This window comes from Mastigoproctus giganteus, chromosome 11, assembly GCF_048544385.1.
Source record: "Mastigoproctus giganteus isolate SK-2022 chromosome 11, ASM4854438v1, whole genome shotgun sequence".
In the NCBI taxonomy this organism is placed as follows: domain Eukaryota; kingdom Metazoa; phylum Arthropoda; class Arachnida; order Uropygi; family Thelyphonidae; genus Mastigoproctus; species Mastigoproctus giganteus.
Genome location: NC_143585.1, coordinates 54,554,024 through 54,580,245, shown reverse-complemented (window position 1 = coordinate 54,580,245; position 26,222 = coordinate 54,554,024). Strand labels below are relative to the sequence as shown.

The 26,222-nt window shown below is 38.1% G+C and overlaps 1 protein-coding gene across 1 annotated transcript in view; it reads left to right on the top strand.

The window, feature by feature from the left end:
- The window catches only part of rg (A kinase anchor protein rugose), a 1,582,765-nt gene that overhangs the window by 547,842 nt on the left and 1,008,701 nt on the right, over positions 1–26,222 (top strand). The window contains exon 27 of the mRNA XM_090384432.1: positions 15,330–17,710. Within this exon, the coding sequence (XP_090240558.1) occupies positions 15,330–17,710 (2,381 nt within the window). The remainder of the gene's footprint in view (positions 1–15,329; positions 17,711–26,222) is intronic.

The window sequence follows — 26,222 nt, the reverse complement described above, 5'->3', positions numbered from 1 at the left end:
GTTTTGTACTTTCCTGGTTGGTTGGGCCTGTATCGAGCACCATTCCTCAATGCCTCTGCAAAGGAGCGGGGGCGTTGTTGCATTTGTTTTTCCCCCTCCTGTGTGAGAACTTCAATTTTTGCTTTAAGCCTCTCATGGTCAACGTATAATTTTTGGACCACTGTCTCCATTTTACTGAAGATCTCTATCACGTCAGCTCTAATGGCAGCAGTAATTCTACTTGATTGCTTAGCCATGTATTTTTCTAGGGTTCCTGTAATGGCAATAATCTGTTCCACTGGAGTCTCAGTCAATGGGGGAACCTGGGTAATAGGGGGTTCGTGACTCTTTTTTCCACAATGGTTAAATTTAGTATTAGTATTAGTAACGGCCGCATGGTGCAAGAAAGCCTATGGCTTATGCTGCACCAGCCAAAAAAAAAAAAAAAAAAAATCCGAACAAAACAATGATAAAAACAAAAAAAAATAAATAAATAAAATAAATAACTAAATAATAATAATTAATAAATAAAAATAAAATAAAATAAAAAATAAAAAGGAAATTAAACCTATCATCCTATGCGCTTCCCTTACCCGAAAGTACTATCCAGATGACCTTTGAATTTCCCCAAACTGTCGGCCTCTACCACCCATGAAGGCAACTTATTCCAGTTATTTATAACTCGCTGGCTAAAATAAAACTTCCTGCAGTCCAATCTAAACATTTCCCCCCGTAACTTGAATTTATGTCCCCTAGTTCTAGCATAATTTATAATCTTGAAAATTTCGTCCTCATTAATTTTAATGATGCCTCTCAGAGCCTTAAACACCTCAATCAAATCTCCTCTAAGGTGTCTAGTTTCCAAACTCTGCAACCCACATATTCGAAGTCTTTCTTCATAAGGACGCCCTTTTGCCGATCTCACCAGGCGAGTTACCCTTCTTTGCACCCTTTCAAGAAACTCTGTCTTTCTTTAGGTGCGGTCTCCATACTTGAACACAGTATTCCAAGTGTGGTCTAACATAAGCCTTATACAATGGGATTATCACGTCCCTATCTCTACTTGCAAAAGTTCGATAAATCATCGATAGGACACCATGGGCCTTCCTTGCAACCTGTTTACAATGCTCAGAGAGTTTCATGTCTGACCGTATCGTAACACCCAAGTCCCTTTCCTCCAGTACTGGGTTTAGTTGAACTCCACCAAGTGAATAAGTTTTTTTGGATTAAAGCACAGCTGCCATTTTTCTGACCATTCCTGAAGTCTATCTAGGTCTCCCTGAAGAAACTCAGCTTGACAGTAATCATTAACTACTCTACCAATTTTAACATCATCTGCAAATTTAGACATCACGCCCTCTATCCCTTCATCAATGTCGTTTATGAAAATTAAAAACAACAGTGGTCCTAATACTGATCCTTGAGGAACCCCACTTCTTACATCAACCCAATCTGAGGAATAGCCATTTATCACAACCCTCTGCCTCCTGCCCTGAAGCCATCCTTCTATCCATCTAAGGATTTTCCCAGTGATTCCAACCTGTTCCAGCTTATAAAGCAACCGCTCATGTGGGACTGAGTCAAAAGCTTTGCTGAAATCTAAATAAACAATGTCGAAATTATTCCCTAAATCCAGCTCGTGAGTGACCCTTTCGAAATACTGAACCAGATTAGTTAAACATGATTTTCCCTTTACAAAACCATGCTGAGTATCCTTGAGAATTTCAATTCGATCCAAATGATCCTGAATTCCACCCTTGATCATTGCCTCCATGATTTTCCCTACTACTGAAGTCAGACTGACAGGTCGATAATTTCCAACTTCACTTTTAGAGCCACCCTTATGTATGGGAGATACATTTGCACTTTTCCAATCCAAGGGAATCTCCCCAGAGTCTAGTGATGCTCGCATAATTAGCCTCAATGATTCAATGCACTATAACTATTGTGATCGCTGAATCGATGAGTGGGTTATGATTATAAGATTGAACATGTGTTAGTTCTGTACTTGCTAAATTAGATTGGAAGCTGTTAAAGGGGTAGTATGCACGTGTGTTAGAAATTTTTGATGTCCCAAATTTTGGACAGTTAAAAGAAAAGAAAAAAATTGAAATTGAAAAATTGAAAAAAATTGAAATTAACAAAGGCAGTACAACAGCAAAATTTGGGACATCAAAATTTTCTAACATGCGTGCATACTACCACTTTAATAGCTTCAAATCTAATTTAGCTAGTATAGAACTAACACAACATGTTCAATCTTATAATCATAACCCACTCATCAATTCAGTGATCACAATAGTTAAACTAAATTCCAGTTATAAAATCCTTCAAAATGAAGCCCTCGTCATTGGGTGGTTTAAGCGCCACACATCACTTAACATATTGAACAAAAAGATTCCCACCAACTTCTCCCCTATTTGGAATTTAGCATGTATTAAGTTTCTATGTGCACTGAAATGCATTTCGGGAACTCAACCTGTATATAACACACTCATGCGCTCTCCTCTCTCTGGCGCCTCCGTAGCCAGGTGGGCAGGAGCAGCAGTGTGTAGCACACGCTTCTTGATTAGACCGGGTTTCGAGCCCGTGATCACCAAATACGGAGGATGCAGAAAGGTCAGGGAATGACCACCGCATATCCCCGGAGCAATATGGCCTTAGTTGCTAATGCCCCTAAAAACCAAATAACAAATAACATAACTCTCCCCTCCCCACTAAAGCTAACTGAAGACGATTTCGAAAGTCACTCGTGTGCGGCTATTAGCTTTTATCTCACTTCATTTAATTTATTTTAATTAGACAACCATAGAATGGAAGGTGCACTTTCCTTTCTTAGAAAAAATTTTTAAAGCCCATAACTTAGTTTTTAAATTTATAATCCCCGTAAGTTATTAGAATCTCATAACCACTATGTACTTGGTAAAACTTTCAACCAACTAAGCGGATTACTATGAGGTCAGTGCTGAAAAAAATTAAGCTAAGTTATATCTACGATCTAGTTTATAATCTTTAAAGTATTTCAAAGGTGATACTTGTCCTTATAAATTTATTTAAACTGATAACTCTTTTGTGTTATTTTTTAGGGTTTTGTTGCATGCATCATTATTAGAGCAATTATTTTCTGTATTCTTATTGGAATTCAATGATGATGACACTTTTTAGCTGTCCTTTGTGCCCTGGTATGTGCTATAATGTACATTAATGTGTCTCTTGACATGGGCACCTGTTTGTCGTGAGGGTACCACCCAGGGATACTGCGGAGTTTCCAGATTAGAATCACTGGATCTAACATCCTTAGGTTCAGGGTTACATCACTGGAATCCGGCATGTGCAGCTTTTATCTCACTTCTCCCCATGGAAACTCAGAAAGGAGGATCCTGGTAGGTGCAGAACCCAGCCGTAATATACCTTTGGCCCCTGCTTTGACAAGACAGGAGATCTCGGACTGGCCAGTTCAATTGGCAGGATTTGTAATGCTAGGGTGAACTGCATTCTAATAGGTCTCCATCTGTTTGGTCCTGGGATAGGGTAAAGACTAAAATGGTGAGTATGATGCGCTCTAAGTGAACTTGAAATCCCATTTCTGTCTGCAGTACCTTCTAGTTTGCAAGTGGTCATCCTTTTGTGGGGCTTTGTGGTGAGTTAGGTACTTAGGGAATCAGAAACTTTATTTTATTCTTACAGGTAATTTAAATCCTTCTTCTTCTGAGCCCCAACAAGGCCCCTATCTAACTGATCACATGATACTGATGATTGATGATAGCTCTCACATCTGGTGAGTATGGGCTTGGCACACCCAGGGTCCTGAGCTGGATATCATCATTCTTCTCTTTCTTGATGATTCATTTCTACTTCTCTCTCTCTCTCAGGGTAATAGGGAAAAATTTTTTTTTTTTTTTTTTGGCCGGTGCTGCATAAGCCTCGGGCTTCCTTGCACCATATGGCTAATAATAATAAAATACTCAGAACTAAGGATATAACAGCAGTGACACCACTTTTCCTCATTCTCCATTCCACGAGAGAGCAGGCACTTGGAAAAGTATTGCCCTTCTTTGTTCAGAAAGGATTAGAAGGGTTAGCAGGATCCCCAAAATCTTTGTTGATGTGCCATGTGCTTCATGTGCCAAACATGGCCAACAAATTGTGTAAGCCATATCAATAGGGAGGAATACCTGTCATCATCATAACTCATAAAACCCTGAACTCCTCAAATTGGTGTCATATCAGAGTGCAATCTTCTTCATGTCTCCAAAGAAGAGATCTGCTTGAATTGAAAGATCAAGGTGTGACAGCTGTCATGCAAAATTAGTGTTCAAGGATGTGAAGCTCATTCCTACATGAGTTCTTTTCCTTACATTCATCATCCCATAGCCTCCACATTCCAACAAGGTGGGCTACCTAAACTGCTCAGCAAGGATTTAAATTCCAAATCTACTGAGACCCTTTAAATGCCAAAAGTATGGTCACTTACAAACAGCCTGTCATGACTCTCCTTCCTGATGTGATGGCAAAGACCACGACGGCAAGGAATATTCAGCTTCCAAGTCAATTTGTATAAATTGTCAAGGAGAACACCCTGCATACTCTTGAGCATGCCAGAAGTGGAAGGAAGGGAAAGAAATTCAAAAACTAAGAACACAGCTGGATATGAAGTTTTCTGAGCAATGCAGACAGGCTGCCAGGGCAGGTCATGGGGTTTTCTCAATGATATATAGGAATTTTGCTAGCAGGGAAAAGGAGGTGATTATCCCTCTGTATAAGGCAATGGTCAGGCCACGGCTTGAGTACTGTGTACAGGTCTGGAGGCCTCATTTTAGGAAGGATGTAGATTTACTTGAGCGTGTACAGAGAAGGGCAACAAGATTGGTGAGGGGAATGAAGGGATCCTCTTACCAAGAGAGGCTTAAGTTCTGCAAATTGCAGTGGCTGGAGACTAGGCACCTGCGCGGTGATCTGATTGAGGTATATAAGGCCTTGAATGGGTTGAGCACGCTGAATTCTGATGGGATCCTTCCACTTGTTCAGATTACGAATCTAAGGGGGCATAAATTCAAATTAAGAAAAGACAGATGTAGAATAGATGTGCGGAAATTTTCCTTTAGCCAGCGGGTGGTTAATTGCTGGAACAAACTTCCATCTGTCGTTGTGGAAGTTGATAGGCTGAATAAATTTAAGGAGGAACTGGACAGGCATTTGGAGGGAATGGTGTGATGTTTTTTTTTTTTTTTTTGGCTGATGCTGCATAAGCTCATACATTTGCTTTCTTGCATCACATGCCACTACTACTACTACTACTACATTTCCTATTGAGTGGCAGAGAACACATCCAAACAATAAATAGCAGAAGTCTTTTCATGTGCCCAAAGTGATGGTATCATTCTGTGAAGGTACACCTGCTGTACTAGCTCAACCAAAAGTGAACAGCAAGGAAAAATAATCAAAACTGCCCTATCTTAACCACAAGAAAAATGGATTTAGAAGTGAAAAAATGACATGACTCAATCCTGTAACGTTTTGCTGAGGAAGAAATGGATACCTCCAAAAAGGATAAACTTAAGTACAGCAATACCCCACATAGCACTGATAATTGGTACCAAAACTATTCCGTGTTATGTGAAACTGTGCTGATTGAGGTATAATTATTCCTAGAGAAACAGTCTATAAACAAATTATAATAAACCTATAAACAATTTGCACTTGATAGCCAATTAAAAGGATTTGAAAAAAATATATATTGCAAAAATTTATTGAATGAAAAGGTAACAGCATGAGAGATGAGAAAAAAAGTTTTATTGTTTATTTAGGTATTTCAATAATGAAGTCGTCTCTTCTTTTTCTCAGCATCCAAGTCTTTGTAGCATCGAATCACACCTTGTAAAATGTGCCTATCTTGATGCTATGTTCAACATTCAGATCTCCATTCATAATCACCTCGCAGGCCATATAAATCTCCTGAAAAACTTTCTCCAATTCTTCTGTTGAAAATTCTTTGGCAGTTGTTTGAACTTGCGATTCAAATCCAGTGGGATCATTTGTCAAATAGGGCAAAACATGTTGCCAAACAGAAGGCATGTTGTTGATAGTGATTTCTAGCCAAGATGCAGATATATTTTTGATCGTATTTAAAGGGGTAAAAAATAAATTGTGAAATGAAAAGTTTGAAAAGCTATCACGTTGTCTCGTCATAATGAAATTAAGAATACTGAACACTGTTGCATGGTGCTGTAGACTGCCTGAGGGGAGCTATTGGCATATATGCACATGTGAGACAATATAGTTGGCACCGCAGCATATATGTACGTTTACCTAGGCTACGACAACACAGTATATATGTAGAGTATATGTCTAAGCAATTGAATGAGTTTTAACGTGTACAGTAAATTTTCAACTTAAACTTAATTGAAAACCATGTTATAGTGAAACCTGTGCTGTTTGAAGCCAGGCTAAGCGAGGTATTGTTGTATTAGTAATGGCCCTATGGTGCAAGGAAGCCTAAGGCTTATTGCCGCACCAGACAAAAAAAAATTAATATTAATAAAAAATAAAATAAAATTAAATTAAATAAATAAAAAAAATGAAAAGGAAATAGACAACCTATGTGTTTCCCCTCTTCCTGTTGCTGAGAGCTGATGATCCTCCTATGTGTGAGTCCTGTGGCATAATTTTATCAATTAGACACATTTTAATTGATTGTCCAGATTTTAGCAATATCGGTTTTACCACTTTTAATCATCTGACTGAGCCATATACACTCAGTCAGATTTTATCCGACAATGACAATGTGTCTGCTGTTTTTAGCTATTTTAAATCAATAAAGGTTTTTACTTATATTTAAAATTTACATGTTATTGTTATTTCTTTATTGATTTATCTTTTCTACATTTTATACCTTTGTTATTTTATATCTTGACATGGTGCCCTAAGTAATTAGGTCAGTGAAATTTAAATTTTTATATATCACCTGGTTTTGGCGCATTATAGCCTTAGTTGCTAATGCACCAATAAAACACAACAACCAACCAACCTCTTCCTGTAGGTAACTAGACCTTTGAATTTCCCCAAACTGTCAGCATCTACCAACCATGAAGGCAACTTATTCCAGTAATTAATAACTCGCAGGCTAAAATAAAACTTCCTGCAATCCAGTCTAAACATCTCCCTACGCCGTAACTTGAAATTATGGACCCTAGTTCTAGAATCATTTATAACCATAAAAATTTTGTTCTCATTCATTTTACTTATGCCTCTCAGAGCCTAAAACACCTCAATCAAATTCCTGTAAGGTGCCTAGTTTCCAAGCTGTGCAACCCACATATTCGAAGTCTTTCCTCACAGAGATGCCCTTTTACCAATCTCACCAGGCGAGTTACCCGTCTTTTGATCCTTTCAAGAAGCTCGATATCTTTTTTTGTGTGGTCTCACACTTGAACACAGTATTCCAAGTGTGGTCTAAAACAGCCTTATATAATGGGATTATGATGTCCTTATCTCTGCTAGCAAATGCTGAATAAATTATCGATAGCATGCCGTGGGCCTTCCTTGCAACCTGTCTACAATGCTTGGAGAACTTCATGTATCATAACACCAAAGTCCCTTTCCTCCACTACCAGCTTCCCTGACCTTTCAACATCATCTGTATTTGGTGGTCACGGGCTCGAACCCCGGTCTAATCAAGAAGCGTATGCTACACACTGCTGCTCCTACCACTCCTGAATTATATCTGATCAAGGTCACTCTGAAGAGTCTCTGCTTGGCAGTGATCATTATCTACTCTACCAATATTTTTACCATCTGCAAATTTAGACATCACGTCCTCTATCCTTTCATCAATATCATTTATGAAAATCAAAAACAACAGTGGTCCTAATACTGATCCTTGGGGAACTCCACTTCTTACATAAACCAATCTGAGGAATAACCATTAATCACAACCCTCTGCCTCCTGCCATGAAGCCATCCTGCTATCCATCTAAGAATTTTCCATGTGAATCCAACTGGTGCAATACCACCACTTTGCTTATTGGAGGCTTCAAGTGGTGGAACCCATGTTTAGTCCCTAGAGCTACGTTCCAGTCAACCCTTCCCCATCTCTTCCATCATGCAGTATGACTGATGACTTTTGAGGTTATGATCGACATCATGGCGAGATCCAATCTTCCTTACATTTCGAGGGTACAGCTCTAAAACAGTGTTCACAGGCTGGCCGCTAGTTAGCACACCGGACCGAACCTATTGGTAACTCTTTAGAAAGCTTCCTGATCAGCTAGTGTATAATCTTGCTACCTCAACTCTGACTGGAGGGAGTCCAAGTAGTGTGATGTAGTGGGGAGGCATTGTCGAGGCCACGTTATGTCAAGGATCTGGGTATATTCTTACCACGTGAACGCCATATACCAAAATTACATTACTTCATACAGAATGTCCCCCCCCCCCATTTTCTCTTACTATCGAATACACCATGAATTGTCAAACTAATATAGCAAGCTTATCTCCGAAAAGATCTAAACCTACCAAACACTTCCTAGTTCATTTCATAAATATACGTGGTTGCAATTCTAATCTCAACGATGTCCATTTCCACTTGCAGTCTGCCAAACCCCATGTACTTTTTCTAACAGAATCTTAGTTATTGGTTGATTCAATTACTGCTCATCTCAACTGCCCAAATTATTTGCTGTATGATTCCTTTCGCCTCAGATGTGGTAGTTGTTCCTATGTCCATTCCGATATTGCTTGTCAGAGACTTAGTAATTTGGAATCTCCTCTTTCCGAACTTCTCTGATTTAAAATATCTCTACTTCATTCTGTCAAATTCATCTGTTGTCTCTACTGTTCTCCCAACTACACTAGTCAATTGGAGCTCTTTGACTTCCTCTCTTTGCAACTTGACTTTCTCCAATCCAAATTTCCTAACAGTGAGGTAATTTTCCTTGGTGATTTTAATGTTCACAGCTCCAACTGGCTTATATTTTCTAGTCACACCGACCCAGCTGGTCGAGATGCTGAGGCTTTTGCAATTACTAATAACCTTGCACAGATTGTTCATTTACCTACAAGAATACCAGACAATCCTAACCATGCAGCCAAAATGCTTGATCTTTTTCTCACAAACAACCCTTCTAAGTACACGGTCGAAGTGAAGAGGTCCTTTAGGAAACTCAAATCACAACTTTGTGATTGTCTCTTCTCCAATGTAGCCTTTATTTCATGGCTATTCCCAACCTCGTGTTGTTTGGCATTACAAGAATCCAAAATGGGATGACGTGCGAGACTTCTTTTCTTCTTTTCCTTGGTCGGACTACAATTTTAAAACTTCTGATTTCAGCGTTTGCTCAGATCCTGTCAGTGAAATTATTCTTGTAGGAATGGAATCCTCTATCCCACACTCCACTTTAAAATTACGTCCTTTATTTAAACCTTGGTTTTCCGATAAATTTGCTAAGACCATTCAGGAGAAGAATGTTGCATATTGTAATTGACTTGTTTCCAATTCTTCAGTTTCATTTTCTGCCTACAGCAAAGCTCCCAACAATTGTAAAGCAGTTATTAATAAGTCCAAACTAGATTTCAAACAGGCTAAGAGTAGAAAACTTGCGTTTAGTCCAAGTAGTAGCTGAGCATTCTGGTCTCTTGCCAAAGCTATTTGACACAACTTTTGCCCCTCTCTGCTCCCACCTCTGTCAGAACCAGATGGTTCTGTTATCAATTTGGCCAACGATAAAGCTGACCTACTAGCATCCCATTTTTCTTCCAACTCATGTATTAATGATCTTGGTAAAACACTTTCCACCATTCCCAACATGCTCCATTCAATGCCCCCTGCGGTCTTCCATCAAAAGGATGTCAGAAGGATTTTGACGAATCTTGATGCTAAGAAAGCTCCAGGTCCTGATGATATTTCTCCACTTGTTTTCAAAACCTGTGCTTTTGAACTTACTCCTGTCCTTTGCCACCTTTCACTTTCTTATTCCAAAGGTGTTTTTCCTTCTGCTTGGAAACTTGCTCATATCCAGCCAGTTCCTAAAAAGGGTTAGAAATCCCTCCCATCCAATCATCGTCCCATTGCAATTACTTCTACTCTTTCTAAAGTAATGGAGAAATCAATTAACCACCAACTCTGAAACTACATAGAAACTTTCCGTCTGATCAATGATCGACAGTGTTGATCCACTGGAGATATTCTGGCTTATGTTATCCATTTTTGGACAAATTCAATGGAAAAGTTCGGTGAAACACAAGCTGTTGCTTTTGACATCTCAAAGGCTTTCGATCATGTTTGGCATAAAGGTCTTCTAAACAGGCTTCCATCTTATGGTTTACGAATTGCTTTTTGTAATTGGTTATCCAGTTTTTTCTCTGATCGCTCACTGAGGGTGATGGTAGATAGCTCTCTCTCTTCTAACTTCTCCACTAATGCTGGTGTCCTCCACTCTTTTCCTCTTGTATATTAATGGCCTTCATCCATTGACTGGAAATCCTATCCATAGTTTTAGCCGACTATAACACATTGCATTCCACTTTCCATTTTGGGAAGCCTTGGCCTGCTCAATAAGCTTACTTCTCGAATATCCGCTACCAATTCCTTAAATGCCGATCTCCAGGTGATTCTTCTCCAGTGGGGCAAAGACAACTTAGTAGATTTCAATCCTTCTAAAACTCAGTCCTGTCTTTTGTCTCGTAAAAAAGGATTCTTCTGCTCCTATGCTTATCTTTGGTGACACTCTGGTTTCTAGGCAAGTTGATATATCTCTTTAGGGCATTACTCTGGCTTCTAATCTCTCTTGGAATGAGCACATTGCAAATATTGCTTCCTCTGCATTTAAAAAACTTGGTTTTCTCTTTCGTTCTTGGCATTACTTTTCTTCCAAACAGCTGTTTACTCTGTACAAATCGTAAATCTGCCCTACCATGGAATATTGTTTCCACAGCTGGGGTGGTGCCCCCAAAACCTCTCAGGCTTCTAGATTCCATTCAGAAGATGGCAGTTAGTTTTATCAATGACTCATCTCTAACAGTCTCTCTACTCTCTGTCTCATAGACATACTGTTTTTGCTCTATGCCTTTTCTACAGATACTTCCATGGGCACTATTCTTCCGAATTGGCTTCAATAATTCCCACTCTCTCTTTCAAAACAGTCCGAACACATGCCACCACCAGCCAACATCCATTTACTGTCCAACTTCAAACTCACAGAACCAACTTTTCATCTTCCTTGTTTATACATTAAACTGCTGTTTTCTGGAACAACCTTCCTTCGTACATATTTCCTGAAAATTACAGTCTACAGAAGTTCAAGTCTTAATGTCAACAAATATCTTCTCAACCTCAAACCCAAGCTCGGTACTAAGTACTATAGGTTCTAATATCTCTCGTGCTTGGGGTTTTCATAAAAAAAAAAAAAAACCCCTGTTCCAGCTTATAAAGTAACCGCTCATGTGGGACTGAGTCAAATGTTTTGCTGAAATCTAAATAAACAATATTGAAATTATTCCCTAAATCCAGCTCATGAGTAACCCTGTCAAAATAGTTAACCAGATTTGTTAAACATGATTTTCCCTTTACAAAACCATGCTGTGTATCCTTCAGAATTCCATTTCTATCTAAATGATCGTGAATTTCACCCTCAGTCATTGTCTCCATGATTTTTCCTACTCTACTGACTGGTCGGTAATCTCCTCCTTCACTCTTAGAAACGCCCTTATGTATTGGAGATAGATTGACACTTTTTCAATCCAACTGAATCTCTTCTGAGTCTAGTGATGCTCTGATAATTAGCCTCAGTTACAGTGCACTCATTTTCTTCCTCCCTTAAATTTACATGGTGTATGCTATCAACCCCCCCACCCCCACCTTTTGGCACATTATAGCCTTAGTTGCTAATGCGCCAATAAAACCCAATAACCAACCAACCAGCTATCAACCCCAGGAGCCTTACTTGCTTGTAGGCTCAAAAGTTTTTTCATTAAATAATCTGGTGCATAATTGCCTTAGACACTAATGCGCCAGTAAAATCATAATCAATCAATCATTAAATAATCACATGAAATTTCAACATCATTAATTACATATTTTTTTGACTTCATCCCTTGAATTTCTGATTGATATAAAGGATTTTCCTTCTGTAAATATTGATGCAAAGTACTGTAATTGTTGAGTTCATCTGCAACATTAGCTGGGATACCTAATATTGTTCCATGTCCATTACATAAGGCTCCAATCTAGTTTATCTTCCTCTTCTTTGCATTTATATATGCAAAGTACTGCCAGCTCTATTATGTTGTCTGGTTCATGGGTGATGATCAGGTCTAGAATATTCTTTTTCCTATTACTTTCCCTGACATGTTGATACAAATAGCAATCATCTAGTTGAATTAAAAATTTTGTCCCTCATGTCGAGTTTCCTTCCCATTGTCTCCATTCAATTAGAGGCAAATTAAAATCACCCATAATAAGACATTAACACTTACTTGCCCATTTCATTAGACTCTCATCATAATCTTCACAATCACCTTAATCACCTGTCCTGTAGATTACTTCCGCTCTCATTAAAGCTTTGCTTCCAACTATCTCGCACCATACAGATTATATACTAGCATACGAAGTGCATGAATCCGGAAAAGCTTTCGTCGTGCTCTGGCTGCTTTTGATAAGAAACATGACCCCACCACCCCTTCTCTCTGCACTCTCCTTCCTAAATACACTGTACATACTGTACTGAAACTCATCATCCCCTCTGGGTAGCACCACATTTCCGTAAGCCCTATTATGTTAGCGTTACTTATATTAACCAGCAGTTTGAATTCACTCATTTTATTGATGACACTTCTGATATTACTGTATAAACAATTAAGACTTAGTGTTCTTGTATAGCTAACTACCCTGACATATCCCTTGAAGTTATTTAAGCTTGCTTCCCTGGCATTAGCTGCCCGCTCATTTGAAATGTTTCTGCCCTCAGAATATCTTGCTAATATGATCTCTTGAGGTATGTGCAAGTCTGAGGAAATCCGAGAAAAATAGCCATCAGCCCTTTGGAAGCCCAGAGATGATCCAGCAAACCTAAATAGATACATTTAAATTAATACAGTGGAATTGCTGTGGATTCTGTATAAATAGTTGAAAACATCAAGGCCATGCTATATAAGAAGAAACCAACTTGATTTTGCTTACAGAAGACATATTTAAAGGCAGATTAAGGCCCTTCCTTGTATAATTGTTCAATTATGCACAGGGATAGAATTGGGGATGGAGCTGCTCACAGAGGAGTTGCCACTGGCCAACAACATAAAGTTATTAGCAATTCGCATTACTGTAGGATTTTGGCGCACAATAGCCTTAGATACTGATGCGCCACAAAACTCCCAATAACTGTAGGATTCCTCCTACCTATTTGTTCCATCTATTTGCCACCTGGGAATGACATCCACCAGGTAGACCTTGATGATCTTATTAATCAATTGTCTTTCCCTTTTTCTTTTACTAATGGATCTTAATGGACATCATACTTTTTGGGGTAAGTGCAGATGTGAATGGGAAAGGTTGCATTATATAATTTATGCTCGAAAATAACCATCTCACCTTTTTTAATGTGGGCACTAATACTTTTTACCACATACCTATCCCCAACATGTTTACTGCCATTTATCTCTCCATCTGCTCACCTTCTCTCCTCTTTGTTGTTTGCTCATGGGAAATTGAAGAAAACTGGTAGTGATCACTTCCCTATGATAACCACCTTTGGTGGGAGGCTGTATCCACCAATGAGGATACTGTGGTGGAAGTTTGATCAGGCTTGATTGGAATGCCCTCAGATATCATTCAACATTTAATCCCAATATATTCAGCTAGGAGCCAATCAAATTCAGTTAAGCTCGTCACAGAAATTATTGTTCCTCCATGTGGATGTCTGAGGAATTGCAGCAGCAGCAATTGCAATTCCAAAGCCATCCACATGGTCTCCACCATTTTCCAAAACTTAGTGGAATGCAGAATGTATAGCACAATGAAAAGTACAAATTTTTCAATATTCTACCACAGGAACTTGAACTCGAATAGCTTTTAAACATACATGTGCTAAAGACTTCAGAGTAAAAAGGAATCTTGGATCTATTTCACATCTTGCATTACTCAGGCTACTGAACCCAAAGTCCTCTGGGACAAAGTCCAGAAAATGAAGGGAAAATGCACATAATGCCCTTCATTGATCCTGGAATATAATGGTTGTACAATTGCAGGCCTAACAATTGCAACTGCAAACACTCTAGGGCAAACATTTACTAATATGTCTGCGAAATATCTTATCCACCAGAGTTTCTGGCGCTCAAACAAAAATCTGAAAAACAGCAATTAAAGCTGTCTTGAAATGGCTATGAATTTTATAACCAGCCTTTTGCACAGTGGAAGCTGAAAGCAGCTCTCTCTCTCTCTCTCTCTCTCTCTCTCTCTCTCTCTCTCTCTCTCTCCAATGCTAGTGCACAATATCTTTCATCAGAATTTACAGATCTCTTGCTCTGTCTGTAACAGAATCTGTCTAAAAGAGGAGTTTCCAGACTCCTACCATAACACAATCGTTCTTGCCTTCCAAAAATACTGTACAGTTACCTTCCTATTACTCTGACCAGCTGCTTGTATGAGATTCTGTAAAGAATGGTTAGTGCTTGCCTTATGTGGTATTTAGATGCTAATGACCTCCTTTCCATTACACAATGAGGCTTTTGAAGGAACAGGTGAGCAATTGACCATTTAATTTGACTGGAAACATCTATTTGTGATGCATTTCATCTATTTGTGATGAATGTGAGTGCCAAGTGTTGGTTTTCCTTGATCAGTCTCCAAAGGAATTGGCGATTTAGAATTTTAGAAGATATCTACAACTTTGGACACATTGCCATTTTTGTCAGAACTTTCTCTCAAACTGGTTATTCCAATTTTGTGTAGGATACTCTCTCTCTCTCTCTCTCTGCCATTATGCCAAGAAGAGGACTCTCCATATTACTGTCCATATCCTCTGACACTTGAGGTGCAGATTGTTGCTTGTTACTTCAATTCTCTCGTGCACTTCCCTGGGGGAATGCTGTTAATTCTCCCCTTCAGTGCAGTTATGTTTTAATGGTAACATGGATAAAATGAAATACAGTAGAAAATAACTTCCTATATTGATGATTTTGTGAAAGTGTAATTTCAAATAATGACCCATTTCTGCTGTTTTCATTTGAGCTACTGTCACAAAATTATAGATAACAGTAAATCATAATTATATATAAAAAAAAGTTATATCTTTATTCCTTTGAATAGTTTTTTTTATTTTTTATTCTTTGTCTAATTTCTAAAATAATGTACATTTCAGGTATCACTTGAAGAATTCAAGTTACAGTTTTCCCAGATGTATGAGCAGTATGAACAAAGGAGGTCTGATCACATTAGTGACCCAGCACTTCGCAAACAAAAGCCAATCAGCACCATCTCAGGACTGGATTACAACCGACGTGCCTTAACTAGCTCAAATCCACCCAGGCCTGATATTGTTCATTTAAGAGAACTAGATGAAAACAATGCCAAAAATGAAAATAGTGCCACTTTTTATGTGCAGTCTCCAGCCACGCTTTTGCTGTCTTCAACCTCTGAAGCTGGTAGTATAATGTTACAGAATTGTTTAGAAAACTGTGCAGATTGTTCAGCCGTATCAGAAAACAGCAACAAAAATAATGAAGAAAATAATTTTCATTGTATTAGTGATGAAATTTGCAAAGAAATCCAGAGAACATCTAGTTCTGTAATTAATTTAGAAAATGTTCCACTGCATTTATCACTTACTTCTGTAAATACTTCCAGCAGCTCTGCAGATGTTGAAGATTTACAAGTTATTAAAGATGGAATATCTGATTCCCCACCCCAAGTTCTTAAAGCAGAGAAACAGGATAGTATACATTCTTCATCCGAAAAAGAGCAATATTTTCTCACTTCTTCCGTCCAGGAATCTGATGCTGTGGTTATGATTCCTGTGAATTCTGATAATTCAGAACCTGAATGCAGTGTAAGCAGTGATCATTCAAATGGAAATGCAAACTTACAGGATAATTATGATGACCCTTCTGTTTCCAATTCACTTTCTACTGCAAAAAGTGAAGATAAAATTAAGGCTACAGACACAGAACATAAAGATTTGTCTGATATAATTTCTAAAGAAGAAGAAGAAGAAGAAGAAGAAGTAATTTCGAAAAATGCTGTGCCATGCAATTTATATTTAAATAGTATTAAAAATGAAGCATTTTCAATTAATAGTAACATGGATAAAATGGAAGATACAGCTGAAAATATGGAGATCGGTATGCCTCTGTCTACCTTAATTGTTCCACATGACCATCTTAATAACATAGTGAAGACCCTATATGAGGACTCTATTAGTGAAAATATAGATGTATTAAATGAAGTTTGTGATATAACAGAAGTTGAAATAGAAAAGCTAAACACAGGTTCTCAAGATAAAGATTTCACTCCTGAAACATCTTCACATTTAGGGAGTGAGGGATTGCTTCAAGATCAAAATTTAGATGGTCATGCAGACAAGACACATGAACAGCAAATAGACAGATTTATTAATGAAACAGAAGATGCTAAAACTAATTCAAAATTATCAGAATGTGAAATTATCAGCCCTAATAGTACTGCTGATGAATGTGCTCTAGAACTTAATAAGATAGAATGTAACCATAAAAACAATGAAGAAGAAATTGAAGGACCACTTAGTGACTTTTCTAAATCTTCTATTTTACAAGCAAATCTAGGACCTGAGGATTTAGAGGAAATAAAGGAATGTGAAAACGTAACACTTAAAATTTCTAATGGTGAGACAAATTTATCTACAATTTCTGCTGGTGATAATATTACTGAATTTTCAAAACTTGCGGAAAATGACCTTTGTATTTATCCCAAATCAGATATGCATTGCTTTGTAGAATCAGAAATGTGTGATAAAGATAGAACTAGTGAAGATCATGTACAGACTTCAGAAGAAAAAATTAACTTAAAAAATTTAGCCACACTAGAACAACCTTTTAATATTGATGGGATAGAAATTAGGAGTTCTGTTTGTGAAGAAATTTCTAAAGCTCCACTTGCAAGAATGATAGATGAGGAAAATAACAACATTAAAAGAAATGCTACAGATAATTCACTCGATGTGGGAGAAGATGAGAGACGGCGGCTTGAAGAATGTGAAAATGCTCCAGCAGAAATCAGTACCATTGAAGGTCAGTTAGAAAAGGAAAGAAAACTTATGGGAGAGACACATGCTCACATAGTTCAAGATGATGAAGTTGCCAATAAAATAAGTGAACCCTCAGAGAAAGGAAGTTTAAATTCTTGTATCATTAATGAAGAAGGTGATGGTATGGATAACCTTGAAAATAAATGTGCACTGATTAGCCAAATTACAGATATTCAGACCATTAATAATGTCTCTGAAACTGATAGTGCCATTGTTCGAAGACCTCGCAGTGTCAGTGTACCACGTAAACATATACCTAATATGCAACAAAGGCCAAAATCAGCATCGGTATCAAGCAGCCATCGAACAGGTTCCACAGGTAACTCAGGTAGACAAATGTTTAGTTCAGGTCCAACACGTCCTCCGTTTCGTATTCCAGAATTTCGATGGTCTGCTATTCATCAGAGGCTTCTTTCTGATCTGTTATTTTCATTAGAGACTGATATTCAGGTTTGGAGAAGGTAATAATTTTGATTTCATTGGAAATATTTTGAATTCATGATTACTTTGTGAGGTGGTAATTTTGATTTAATGCATTTATTGTAGCAGCAATGCAAACCTTTTTTTTTTTTTAAGCACTGCATGGCAAAATGAAGCTGAAACAAAAGCATAACAATTTTTGCATATCATATACACCAGTGGTTTTCAACTGGGGTGCTGTGGCACATTAGGGTGCCGCAACATTCTTGAGGTGCCGTGCAATTTGGGTTTAAGTTACTTAAAGTTATTATTATTTTTTTTGAAATTTGTGTATTTATTTCATTATAAAAAGATGTACGGTATCCGTTGTACTGTATCTTTTTAATTTTGTGATGATCTATAATTGATCTTTATTTAGTATTTCTATATAAAGCATAAAATTATTATATAGGTATATATTAAAAGGTCAAAAACCACTGTATTAGGTATTTATTTTGGCCTAGGAGTGCCGTGAAAAAATTACTGGGACACCAAGGGTGCCGTGAACCGAGAAGGTTTGGGAACCTCTGATATACACTGTCCAGTGAAAACATGACCACCCCTGTGATGTAGCAGTTGGCCATTCCACCACCCCACAGCCTGGTGGCACATGTTTGCAGTGAGAACTTGTAAATGTGATAGTGCAGGTTTGTGGCATGCTGTCCATACAAAGTTTCCAGTATTGCAGAAACCTCTAACCTTGTGGGGTGTTCTTGGGGTACTATAGTTAAACATTCCAAGAGTAGATGGATAGTGGACAGAGCAGTGAATGTAGATTGTCTTGTCTTGTGCAAGCCAAAAGACAGAAAATGGTGGAATGACCAATCATGAACTTTGTTTAACCAGGCGACAAACAGCGGTAGTTCCAAGATGATGGTTCAATTAATCCTCTTCCTCCATATGGGCCTCTGGAGTAGGTTCTTGATCATGGTACCCATTCTTATGGCCACCCATTGCCAATGATAGCTAAAGTTTGCATCTGAAAGGCATCATTGGACCATTGATAACTGATAAAGAGTTGCCTTTTCTGATGAATCAGCATTCCCTCCATCTATCTCCACATGATTCATCATGTGGACAGTAGACAGAGGGTATGTTGATGAACTGCAGTAAGGAAATCACTCTGATGGGCTGGTCCAACAAAAACAGGCATGTAGTGACAGTGTTTTGATATGGGGTGATGTTTTCCTGGGAATCTGTTGGAGCCCTCATATCCCTATTACTGCACTCTGAATGCTAAAAATTTCCCATCCATTGTGGCTGATCAGGTACACTCTATCATGATTCAATTCCCAGATGGCACAGGCATGTACCAGCAGAATAATGCACCCTGCTGTATTGCCGGTATTGTTCAAATACCTGCAATATAGCATTTCCAGTAGTTGAACAATGGTTCACTGAACACAAGTGTGACTTCCAGCTGCTACCTTTGTCACCGACTTTGCCTGATGTGAATCTTCTGAATTCGGTGCAAATGTAGCACCTGGGATTCTGTAGAACGTCTTTGGATTACATGGATTGACAGATCTGGCAATTGGATCCTCTACCATGGACTGTAGCAAATCTGCAGGATGTAATCCTGGTGACAACATGTCTCCTGTAATGTTCAGAGATTTTATAGAGTTCTTGCCATGTGGCAGCAGTACTGGTGGCAAGAGACATACCTATACCCACTATTAGCATTAGCAGAGGCATTTGATGCAAGAAAGCAAGCTTATACAGCAGCATCAGCCAAAAAAAAAAACGTTCCCATTTCACTCATCCATTCACTCCCGAAGTTTGTCCAGTTCTTTCTTGAATTTATTTAAGCTAGGTTTTCATAAAAGTTTTGACCATATTATATATTTTGACTGGATTTATTAAAATTAACGAATATTTTTATTGATGTTATAAAAAGGTAACACTGCTCAAAAGTTTCTAATGAGAACTTTGTTGATTCATAATTTTGTGCACAATTACCTTTACATTTTTCACCACCAGATGCAGCTGATTGACTATAAAACAAATTTGCATTGAAATAAAAAAAAAATATATTTTTTTTTATAGTAGAATATAATGTGATATGGCCACTTAAATAGTTATGAGTGGCCATATCCCTTTTCTGGTGATTCAACATACCTTCCATCTACTATCCACATGATTCATCATGTGGACAATAGACAGAGGGTATGATGACAAACTGCAGTAAGGAAATCACTCTGATAGGCTGGTCCAACAAAAACACATAGGTGGTGACAGTGTTTTGGCTCTTGTGTCATGCATGCTATTCATTCTTTCACATCGTTGTCTTGTACTGAATTTTGACAAACAGGTATGGAATACAGTTCAGGCTTGTTCCAGATTATATCTTGTTTGGAAAAACCCTGAAAAATTATAACATTATCATTATTATTAGAATCCAGTTTCAGACTAAAATTCATAATTCATAAGAAATTAATATTTGATTTTACTACTATAAATCAAATGTTACCTTTTTACAATTTTTCCTACAAATGTTTGTTTTGTTAGGATAAGTAGATACTTAAGACACTACTTACTTTTTTTGTGGAGTATTTATTAATAGACACTGATTTATGACTTAAATTTATTATTGAACTTAACTGAGACTTGTTCAGTGTTTTATAAACTTAGAGATTTTTATTAAAAGGAATTTTTATGAAATTTCTGTTTATATAAAAATAGGATTTACTGTAGTACTGTAATTTTCTCTCAATTTTTCCTACTGCCCTTTTTTCTGTATAAGGATAACTAATTTTAAATGCAATCTATGCACAGTATAAAAGGGAAGTCGGAAAAAAAATTGAGAGAAAATTACAGTACTTTACATTTATTATTTACACATTATGTATTGTACATGCAAATAGTTTCAAAATAACTGCTAATGCTTTCTACTTGAAAGATGTCAGTCTTTCTTTTGTTGAAAAATTCTGTATTTTCTTCAAACACAGTAATTGAAAAGGCTATTTAAACATGGATAATGCATCTCCTTCATTTCTACTACCCTGGTAGTATGCATGCATCATTTTATTATATCTCATATTGTGAATACCTTCACAACGAGTTTCCTAGGTATTGCACTGCTTCGAATAAGTAACGCTTCTCTGGTAGAGAAGATTATTGTTACTTATTCTCAGATGGGCACCTCCACACAGACTCACCATTTCGAAGCTGGCTTCATCGTCGGTGGGTGGGTAGGTACCCTGTTGCAATAGCGACAACTCAGTTGTGAACTCCACAATATGAGAGATGCTTGATGTGCATGCTTTAATCTAAATATATTTCTTGACTAAATGTCAGAGTATGAACACCCCCATGCTTCTAATGTAAAAATAATTTGGGGGGACAGAAATTTTATCTAAAGAAAAGTCAAAGTGCGCGCGCGCGCACACACACACACACACACACACACACACACACACACACACACACACTAGCATTAGTAGAGGAATATGATGCAAGAAAGCAAGCTTATGCAGCATCAGCCAAAAAAAAAAAAAAAACTTCCACTTCACCCCTCCATTCGTTCGAAATACCTGTCCAGCTGAGCCTTAAATTTATTTAGGCTATCAACTTCCACAACAAGGGATGGAAGTCTGTTCCACCAACCAATTACCCGCTGGCTAAAGGCAAATTTCCACACATCTATCCTACATCTGTCTTTCCTCAATTTGAATTTATGCCCTCTCAGGTGATTATCCTGAGCAAGAGGAAGAATCCCATCAGCATTGAGCATGCTCAAACCATTCAATGCTTTATATACCTCTGTCAGATCACCTTACCAGTGCCGTGCCTAGTCTCCAGACATTGTAATTTGCAAAACTTAAGCCTTTCTTCGTAAGAGCAACCCTTTGATCCATTCACTAATCTTGTTGCCCTTCTCTGTACTCGTTCCAGCAGCTCTACATCCTTCTTGAAATGAGGCCTCCAGACCTGTATACAGTACTCAAGGTGTGGCCTGACCATTGCATTATACAAGGGAATAATCACCTCCCTATCCCTGCTAGAAAACTTCCTGTATATCATTGACAAGACACCATGAGCTACTATTGCAGCCCATCTGCACTGCTCAGAGAACTTCATATCTGCCTGCACATTTACCCCCAGGTCCTTTTCATTCTCTACCACTGTCAGTGTAGTACCACAGAGTTGATATGTTGCTCTGGGGTTGCTGTTTCCCATATGTAGTACTTTACATTTGTCAATGTTAAACTTAATTTGCCACCTTCAGCCCATCTGCTGAACCTTTCCAGATCCTGTTTCAGCAGCATAGCATCATTAGTGTGCTTAACAACCCTGCCAACCTTTGTATCGTCTGAAACCTTGGACATTAAGCTTGATATACCATCATCAATATTATTTATAAATACAGAAAACAATAATAGACCAACACTGAACCCTGAGGGACTCCACTAATAACATTAGTCCACGATGAGCAGTGTCCATTGATTACCACTCTCTGTCTTCTCCCCCTCAACCACCCTTTATCCATAGCAGCAATTTGCCTCCAGTGCCACACTGCTCCAATTTGTGCAGCAGTCTTCCATGTGCAGCAGTGTCAAAAGCCTTTGTAAGATCCAAGTATATAATATCAAAGTTATTCCCTGCATCCAGCTCTTTTGTGACTGCATCATAGTATCCAATCAAATTGGTCAGGCAAGACTTCCCCTTAATAAAACCATGCTGTGTCCGAGCTATAACTGAATTTTTGTATAGATGATCCTGCAGTGCTTCTTTAACCAGTGCCTCCATTAATTTTTCTAGAACAGAAGTTAAACTCTGTTCTAGGAAAATTAATTACTTGTCTATAATTACTTGTGTCAGCCTTTGATCCTCCTTTGTGAATTGGGGTCACATTTGCACATCTCTAGTCTATTGGTACCTCCCCTGAATCCAAGGAAGCTCTCATAATTATGGCTAAGGGTTTGCTCACGTCCTTTGCTGCCTCCTTTAATATAACTGGATAGATCCCATCCACCCCAGGTGCCTTTCTTGTATTTATCTTCAACAATTTCTCCTCCACTTTACTCTCAGTTATTATAAGATTATCTAGCTTACTGCCAGAGTTGAATACAACTCTGGCATTCTCCTTGCTGAATAACTCCTCATGTGTCAATGTCGATGCAAAATATTCATTTAGTTTGTTAGCTACCTGAGCAGGATCATCAACAGTTGAACCATCGATATCAAGTGGACCAATCTGATTCATCCCCTTCCTTCGAGAATTTTCATAAGTAAAGAACTCTTTGCTGTTTATCTTTGCATCTTTTGCCAAAGATTTCTCATAATCTGCCTTTGCCTGCCTAACCTCCTTTGCAACTTGGTTACAGACCAGCTTTTATCTATCATAGGCTTCTGTGTCACGTGTTAATTTATATGTATCTCATGCATTTTTCTTCTCTGCCATGTGTCTCATTAGTTCATCTGACATCCATTTAAGCCTAAATCTTGAACAATATTTCTTAGTTGGTATTTAAAGCCTAGTAGCTTCCAAGACAAGTTTCCTGAATGCTTCCCATTTTGAATTTGCTGTTGGTAACATCATCAGTTGGTCCCACTGTATAGAATTTAAATACTGTCTCAGACCATCGTAGTTGCCTTTACAAAAGCAATAACCCTTCCCCTTACCCTTGATGGTAGTTACCTCTTTGAGTAAATCCCACTTCAGCACACTGTGATCACTGCCAACTAGTGGTTCCTTTATCTGCAGATTCTTAACGCATGAAGAATCACTACTGATAATCAAATCAAGAATATTACTCCCTCTAGTTGCCTCCCAAACATGCTGATGTAGAAATCAATCATCCAGTAAATCCACAAAAGCCTTGCTAGTGTGTGAATGACCAACCCACAAATTCCAGTCAATATCTGGGAAATTAAAATCCCCCATTATAAGACTCTCTGATTTACTGGCCCACTCTATTTCCCTGTACATTTTCTTATTATACTAATCAGAGTCATTAGGCCTATAGCACACTCCTACTCTCAATTTTGATCTCCCAGTGCTTATGTCACACCAAACTGACTCGACACTGCACTGTCCAGTGATGTCGACTGGCTTCATTTCCTTGGATTTTATGTTTCTTAAATAATACTGTAACCCCTCCTCCCTTCCTATCCTGTCTATCCTTTCTATAGACTTTGTACTCCCCAAATTCCAGTTCTGCATTCCTTATATCTGTGTGACACCACGTCTCTGATATCCCAACAATATCTGCCTTTGATGCTTTGAGAAATACCTCAAATTCATCAAATTTATTTACCAAACTCCTAGCATTGGTGTACACGCAAGTATACCTGCACCTGTTCCTATTCTTAGCTACCCTAACACAACCCATGTGTTTACTTGTACCGCAATGACTCCCGGCAGTTTCTGAAATCTCCTGCGTATTGTTTTCCAGGCTTCTGCTCATTCCAATAGAAGCAGTGCAAGAATCACTTTCACCTCTGCCAGTGACTACTGTTAATCTATTAGTCCTTGTATCCCCCCCAAGCTTACAGTTTTCCGACCCACCTAACACTGCCACGATAACATCAGCAGATATTCTTGCAACCTTTCTATTTAAGTGTATCCCATCCCTGTAGAAGCAGTCTCTCCTCTTAACAAATACAGACCAGGCTGAAAAAAATTCTACCTCTTGAGCCTTGCACAATCTTTCTAGAGCCGAATTGATCGACAAGGCTCTCATCATATACTCCCTCCTATCGTGTCTGGGCAGAATTGCAGACACTGTCAAATTCAACCCTAATTCACGGCTTTTTTTCAACTTAACCTGTACTTGTTAAGTAATTCTGCTGGTCTCCTCCTCTTAATATCATTAGTGCCAACGTGTACAACTATATCACCTTTTGTGCCCTTAAAAGATGATATCCGCTCTACAACGTCATCAACCTTTGCCCCTGGCAGACATACCCTGGTCCTCTTCCACCTATTCTTTTTACAAAGCATGTTCCCCATTTCCCTGACAATAGTCACCAACAACTACTAGTTCCTGTGGGACCAGCGCATTCTGCTTTTGGGGTTGCCGCTGTGTTGCATGATGACCAAGTGCAAGCTCTGGCTTTGATGTGGGAACCTGAGAGCTTGATGTGCCCCACAATTTAGTTCCTTTGAGGGCATCCACCCTGTCCTTCAAGCTCTCATATAGGCCCATAACAATGCTGAGTTTCACCTGATTTCGTTCACTCCTTGCATCGCGCACACACAAAGACATCCCCATGGCAATATCATGTCCCGTACCCAATTGCTCCACAAACATCATGCAAGCTGTGCATTTTAAAAGGCTGTGATTCAGAGGGCAACTACCCCCCCCTCACTCCTCCTCTGAGCCACAGCACTCCCATTAGCTTGAGCCTTTTGCTTTGCTGCTCTGGTCTGAGTCATGATTTTGATTTAATTTTAATAAAATTTCAATTTCAGTACAAAAGTATAACCCTAAACTTGTATCCCAACACAGTTATAATGCTATATATAGTTTTCAGTGTCAAGTATTATCTACGAGTTCCCTTTATATAACTTCCGTATCAAGTTATGTATTAATTATGTTACGTTTGTAATCTAAGTCGTTATATGTATTTAGTTAAAAGTACAATTTAATTGACAACGAAGTTTAACAAAATTAATAGATTTTACTGATTAATTGACAATATTATATTATATACTATACTTACTAACGCTATCTAGTTTGGGATATGATGTGTCGTATAACAAAGGCGGCAAATTACGAACGGTAAATCTACGGACACTTAAGTATTAATTAACTTCCAAATATCGCTGTCTCAATTCAGAATAAACTAAGGATCCTGACTGGGTCTATAAGCTACTTATAGAAAATAATTTGATGTAACAATTGGTCAATAAAGCGGCTAAATATGGCTAAAAAACTTCTCATTCAGTGGAGCTGCAACTTGTAACACGTGGATTTGATACCCTTACCGATACGTTTATGCAATTACAAGGCTGAGTAAAGAATAAATACACCAGATTAATCAGAAAATCACAGAATAATGCTATACTATTAAATTTAAATCAAATGTTTTAGAAAAACAATAATTTCAAATCAATAAATAAGAAAATCCACTTAGTGGCTTTGAACTCGTCTGGCTCCCACTAGCCTCGTCAGCAGTCTCCCACTATATATAATATAAATAATATATATAAATAATGTGTGGTTTGTAGAATAAATAGTGTCTGTGAAAATGGAAATGAAAAGTACACAAAGTACCAGAACTAAGAGAAGTTTAAGGGATGGTAGAAAGTGGAAGTGAAGTAGTGGTTAAACAGAAACAGGTGAAAGAATTTGAAAAAATCTAGTGCAAAAATGAACTGGGACTGAGAAAAAAAAAAAAATATATATATATGTATATAAGTAAAGAAATAACACTATATTCAGATATGGGAGGGCAATTTTAGCAATAGGTCAAATCAGGTGATGACAAATATGCAAAATCTGAATATATAGATGAAAATATGATACATAGCCAGGAAATTCATCAGGAGACTGCTCCTGACCATGT